The sequence below is a fragment of the Octodon degus genome, unplaced genomic scaffold (assembly GCF_000260255.1).
Source record: "Octodon degus isolate 3935 unplaced genomic scaffold, OctDeg1.0 scaffold00022, whole genome shotgun sequence".
NCBI lineage: Eukaryota > Metazoa > Chordata > Mammalia > Rodentia > Octodontidae > Octodon > Octodon degus.
Window position 1 is genome coordinate 22,203,937 of NW_004524598.1, and position 6,398 is coordinate 22,210,334.

At 46.4% G+C, this 6,398-nt stretch overlaps 1 protein-coding gene across 1 annotated transcript in view; it reads left to right on the forward strand.

The window, feature by feature from the left end:
- Tmem14a (transmembrane protein 14A) overlaps nucleotides 1-4,360 on the forward strand; it is a 12,169-nt gene extending 7,809 nt beyond the window's left edge. Inside the window, exons 3-5 of the mRNA XM_023711937.1 lie at nucleotides 5-165; nucleotides 2,237-2,324; nucleotides 4,094-4,360. Of these exons, the coding sequence (XP_023567705.1) occupies nucleotides 5-165; nucleotides 2,237-2,324; nucleotides 4,094-4,133 (289 nt within the window). The 3' untranslated portion in view covers nucleotides 4,134-4,360. The remainder of the gene's footprint in view (nucleotides 1-4; nucleotides 166-2,236; nucleotides 2,325-4,093) is intronic.
- The last annotated feature ends 2,038 nt before the right edge of the window (nucleotides 4,361-6,398 follow it).

Sequence of the window (6,398 nt, forward strand, 5' to 3'; positions counted from 1 at the left end):
GAAGCGCGGCCTGGCTTGCCTTTGCCTTCGCACTCTCTTCACGAGCCCGTCCTTTCTCCCCAGGAAGCGTGCCATCCTTGGTTGCTGGTCTTTTGGCTGGAGGCTTGGCTGGCTATGGAGCTTACCGGGTATCCAACGACAGACGAGATGTGAAGGTGTCGCTGTGTAAGTCACACGTCTTCCCCACCTAGGGACAGTGGAGCCTTGAGAAACTGTGTTGCCAGGCGTCAGCCGGCCAGGGGCACCGTGCTACTCAGAGTAGAGCACTGTTTCCGTGCACCGCACCTCAAGGTTCTATAAAACTTGTTACTGGAAAAATGAAATTAGATTAGAAAAAGCAAGGAATTATTCTTTCATTTCTGTTCATTTCTATAAATGTATAGTTAGCATAGTTTTTACATCGTTAGGAAAAGACTATATCTAAAGAGAGAGTCCTGCGCTGTGGTCCCATCACAGTCGCCTTCTGACATCTACTTTGCCTGAAGACACCTGACAAGAGCAAGCCTCGCCCGCTTAGCCATCCCCTTGTGCTCGCGGGAGACAAGGGTGGGGACCTGCTGTTTAAACCCCCAGACACACGCTCTTTGTCTAGCTGGAAATGAGATGTAGTCATTTAATTCTTTTTCAAAATCATATTGTGAGATATCGGGAAAATATATGTGAGCACAAAATTTGTGTCAGTTTTGTATCTGAGGAGAGAAAGTGATCTGGTAGCTTTTTCCTCCCTTGTTTTACTCCTGTGTTTTAAATCCAGGTTAGGACTATTTTCATTGAGACTCTGTCAGAAGATAAGCCCTACTGGCGAGATAGAAATACCTTGAACTCCATGCATGTCGTAGCATTCATGTGTATTGATGTAGTTCGTGTGAGCCTATGATCTGTGGTATTATTTTTTATGTCAGTCAATGGTTTTTCTTTGAAGACTGTTACGTTTTAGTTGTTCTTAATGCAGAGACGTAGTACCCAACACCCACGATTTCAAGAAGGAAGGGCTTACTTTGGTTCACAGCACGTCGAGGCCCAGTCCCTAGCTGGCTGGTTCCATAGCAGGGCACTGAGGCAGAGGAGAATTCCTCAGGACATGGCGGCAGGAAGCAGAGAGGGCTCTCGGGAGGTGGGAGGGAGGCCTGCCCCCTGCACGCTGGCTTTGCGTCCCAATCACTGAACATGCCCCGCCTCGGAGCGCATCAGATGTTCTTACAGTGGCACTGGTGCCTGAGGTCACGGTGGTGAGCCTATGCATGCGAGCTGCTTGCTTTTCTTCTAAGACAAAAGATGTTAATGTGAGTTGTGTTTTCTAAGCTAAAACCTCAGCCTCAGCTTGACTCGCAGGGCTGACCCCTTGTGGTCCTGCCTGGGTTGGGGTTGCAGCGGGGCACTCACTCGCCTCCGAGTTTCCGCATGGCTGCCCTGATCTTGGATAAAACCACGGCACAGTCCTGGGGGTGCGGCTCGCGGAAGGTAACGCACTACTTCTGAGTAACATATTCTTCATCTCCAGACATCAGTTCCTCAGAGTGGAATGTTGCAAAGAAAACACAGCCTTCTTGATACTAGCTTATAATCTGATCTTTTTAAAGAGATGTCACTTTAGTTATAGTAAGTTACCTCTTTCTTTTTGTGCTACTACAATTGAATCAAGGACTTTTTTATTTAGAGACAGGTTTTTTTTGGTCATAATAGTAGCAAAGTTTTATTAAAGATAAGGAAAGCAACAGCCTGTGCAGAGCAAGCTGGGCCACATAAAAGCAGGAAAAGACACGCACCTACAGCACGAGGACGGCCACCGTGCCAGAGAGAGTACAGTGACCAAGGCGCAAATGCAAGGCCTTGTTGCTCTGGCTTCCCAGCGCGCCGGGTTGGAGCCTGGGCCTCTGCACCCGCCTCACCGCTGCGTGGCTGTCTCCGGCCCGGGGGCACCGCCTGGTGTTTGTGAGGGAAGTTAAATGAGACGTGGTCTAGGCTGCCAGCGGTCTCCTCTGAGCAGAAATCAGGGATTGGCAAAAGACTTCTGAAGGTATTGCAGGAATGAATTTCAGCATGTTTGTTTTCTTAGAAACTTTAACAGGCTAGTTTACAAACTGTTCCATTGTAATTCCTGATTTCTTCAAGAAAGCCGCCACTCAGTGCTGTCTGCAAGAGTTAGGCCGAAGCTTCGCCGTGGTGCGCATTCATTTCCCGAGGAGGGAGGGAAACCTGTTTGCAGCTTTGGTTCACAGCCTGGCTTGGCTTTCAGTTACAGCTTTCGTCCTGGCCACCGTGATGGGCGTGAGGTTTAAGAGATCCAAGAAGATCATGCCTGCCGGGCTGGTGGCAGGACTAAGGTAAGAGGAGCTCTGGATCTTCACTCTTCTTCCATCAGCGTAAAGTTTTGATTTTTATATCAAAACTCAGTTGCAATTTGAAAGGTCAAAGCAAGTTTGTATTATAACATGCATGGCTGGAAAGACTCGTATCAGCGATCACACTGCCTCTGTGTGTGGCAGCCTAGAGGGATGGACGTGGCCTCGCTGCGGCGCAGGACTGCCTGCCCACACTTACCTGATGCAGGGTAGGAGCTGCGTCTGGCCTCATGGTCCCTTACGCCAGCTCACCTGGAGGAATAAATATGGTCAGAAATCTCATTTAGAGAGCTGGACAGTGACAGTCTGATGCAATTATTTTGAATATTTAAGGGAAAAAATGTAATATGTTTTCAAAAGATAAATAGCCTCAGCATTCTCTTAATTTGACCCAGTTATTCTACCAGTGAGATGAAGTATATTATCAAATTCAGAGTTGGAGCCATTTGTAACTATTCCTGGAAGCTGCCTGTGTATATGGACAGCCGTAAACTTGTTCGTTTTCTTTGATACTCATCTTTACTTTTGGGATTTGTTTCAAAGAAATGATACATACCTAAAGGCTGGTATTTGCTGCAGCTTTGTTTTTCATGGAAAGCATGAACCGAAAACTTAGCAGCACCCTAGAAATTCACTGTGAGGAAGAAGGTTAGTGAATGCTTCAATAAACGTTCAGTAAATGTTTTGTCCGTTTAATGAAATATTGAGAAGGTATTTCCATCCTGTGTTTTCAAAAAACATTTAGAGGTATTAGAGAATCTTAATCACATAATGATAAGTAAGGGCAACACTGAAATCTCCCAGATGCAGTATAAACAGCTTTAAAAAAAAAGTGTGTGCAGCGCAGGCAGGTGGCACCAGCCCTTGGGAGGCGGAGGCAGGAGGAGCGCTGCAAGCTCAAGGACAGTCGGGACTATGGAGGGAGACCCTCTCAAAAGAATGAATAAATAAATGAGTAAATAAATTAAAAATGTGTGTAAAACAAGATAAGAAGGAAATCCTTCATACTTAGTGATTTTTTCCTCTGGGTTGAGGCATAATGAATAATTTTAATGTTTTTCTGCCCTGTGGAACTTTTTAGCGTGGTTCTTTGTTATGTCTCTAGCAAAGGGAAACATGGTTACGAAATACAGCTTCTGCATTGCGGAGATGATGCGTGGCCTTAGGAAAGACTCGGAAGTATGGTTTACTGCCTGAGCAGTCCCCGGGCCGAGGACAGTAGCTTAAACTGTAATAACTACCTTCCTCTGAGCCACAGGTGTTCCTGGATGTTTGTTTATAACGGTTCTGAGACTTGCACCCAGGGCTTTGCATTGAGCTGCGTGTCCAGGACCCTCGCCACTGAAACATGTTCTGTTTGCAGTGAGTTCTCACCAGTCACTGAGTGTCCCGCCTGGGCTCAGGCTTGGGGTCCTTCTGCTGTCCTCTCCACATGCACCTGATTCCTGGCGTAGCCCACCACGCCCAGCTCCCTGATTGTTTTTTCAAGGTGCTTTACTTGGCAGGCTTTTGAGCGTTGGTGTTTCTTCCTGAACGTTCCTGTCTAAAGCCCCCAGTCCAGGGCTCCGGAATGTGGTCAGATTTTGCACATCCTTTCAGTTAAGCTTCTTCAGCTGGGTCCGGGCAGTGGGTGCACAGGGACGACGCGGTCACTCCTGCTGAGGGCGGGCGGGGGAGACTCGCAGAGACCGCACTGAGGATAGCTCGTCGTCCCGTGTGACCCTCCCTTGCCCTTCTGTGTTTGCATGCAGCCTCCTGATGATCCTAAGACTTGTCCTGCTGCTGCTCTGAGCACCCAGAGGCGCTGCACCCTCAGCTTGTCACCCGTGGCAACGGACGGGACCGGCAGAGCGTATTGTCTGTACCTTAGAAGATAAATTCCAATACAGAGTGTTAAATGTTTTATGTTTGAAACAAGGGGAACAGGAAATTTTTTTTGAAACAAAGAGCTCTAATTGTTTCTAATTGCCAAGCAGTGTTTTCATTAAAGATGTTTAATAAACCATGCTGCACTTTCACGTTCTGTGTCTGCTGTGTCTATCCATATGTCTAGCTACATATTATATCTTTGATAATTCCAGGTACTCGTGATGCAAGTACGTTGAACTGCAAATTATCTGATGAAAGAATTCCTTACATGAGCTTTACAGAATGCTAATGTGGCCGCTTGGTGGTTGTGTTAAATTAGACATTTTATTTTTCTATTTTAATTATGTCTGCTGCAGGTTTTGTCTTTCTTTTTTTAATTTTTTTTTTTCAGTTTTGTCTTTCTCTTTAGAGGAATTTCATGCTCAGCACCCTGTGCATCCCAATAGGATAGAGTCCGTGTTCAAATAAAAGACATTTTGTTTTATTTACACCTGTTTAATTTTGGTCTCTTCTTTATGGGCAAATCACTTCTGACATGTTGATGTTGAGTTATTACTGAAAGGAATTGGGAAAAGGGGTTGTTAGGGTGGTGCTCGGTGTGTTATGTGTATCTCTGGGATACTAATCTGGGAGGAAAAGATTTTGGCTCAGATCACTTCACTTTTAGGAGTAGTTATAACTTGGTGTGCAGGGCAGTTTTAGGCCCAGAATAAACACGAGGAGTCCTGAGACCCCATCTGGGTCTCGCACTGGCTCCTGTGTGGTTTGGAAGATCGATCCCACTCTCTGGGTCTTAGTTTCCCATCCTCTGGAGGGCTTTAAGAACTATAAGCAGGGCACCAGGTGTGGTGGCACATGCCCAGAACTCCAGCCTGTGCAGGCTGGCCAGGACGGTCGCCACAGGTGTGAGGCCAGCCTGGGCTGCACAGTGCACGCAAGCCCAGCATGCGCTGCACAGCAGCACCCTGTCCCCAAATGAAAACAAAAAACCCACTGCAAGAAAGGAAAAGAAAATGTTGCCCGTCCTAGCAATTCCGAAGAGATTGTCACCATGAGCTAGGCTGGGAGGGGACACCCAGAAGTGGGCGCCGTGTGCTCGAAGCTGCCTCAGGTGAGAAGACCTTCAGGTCCCAGCCAGCACCAACTTCTCTCAGGCTCCGGGTGCGACGTGGAAGCAGAGGCTAAGCGGGAAATGGATCATGGAAATATGTGCCATCTCTAGAGTTAAAGCTGTGCTGCATCGGGGACTTCCCCAAGAGGTGGTGGAAGTCATAATGATGCACATGGGTGTGGTTTTGTTTTTAAAAGAAATCCTTGATGCCCATGTGCTTCCTTGCGATCGACTCTTGCACTACTACTGTGGGTAGAACGCAGAAGAGCTCTCACCTGGGTGCTTTGATTCGCTGGTGTCAGAACGTCTTGTGAGAAATAGAGGTGTCTCTGACTTAGGGCGTGCTTGAGGGGAGCTGATTCCTTCAGGGGCTTACTCTTCATTGTTACGTAACGTGTCCTAAGGCTATTGTCCTGGGCCTTACTACAAACGTAGCATGAGGTATCTACTGAGTATCTTTAGGCCTTTCCATCTGGTAACGTTCAGCATTGTGGTGCTCGTGACTTCGAAAAACACAGTATATGTTCAGATGGACGTGTGTTCTCCGCATGCCCGTGGATTTTCCATCCAGTGGGGGCTTCCTCTGGCTTCCAGGCTGCAAAATGTGTTAATTTGGGGTATGTGGCTGGTGCTTACATTCCTGCAGTGCAGGATCCATGGAAGAGAGTGACGGCAGGATAAAGTGCAGATGGGGCATGTTCTTCCACATGAGGTAAATGCTTAAAATTTGAATCCGCAGTGCTGGTGGTGGTGGGGGGAAGTGTAACTGTCATATACACCATATAACATTACACACTGATACTTCCCTCTAGAAAGCATGTTGTAGTATTTCTCAACAACCACAAATAAAGTGATTCTATTTAAAGATTGTGTCTTAATGATATATTAAATATAGAAAAAATGTACCTATAAAGATACATAAATGTACCTATAAAGATAAAAGTGTACCTAGAAAGATAAACTACCTGCTACCATATAGTTTATAAAAGCAAACATTCCAAAGCATCATTGTGGGCAGTTAGGGAGAGTTCTCATTTTTCTTAGGCCATGCTTATTTTTTTAAATGTTATGTAATC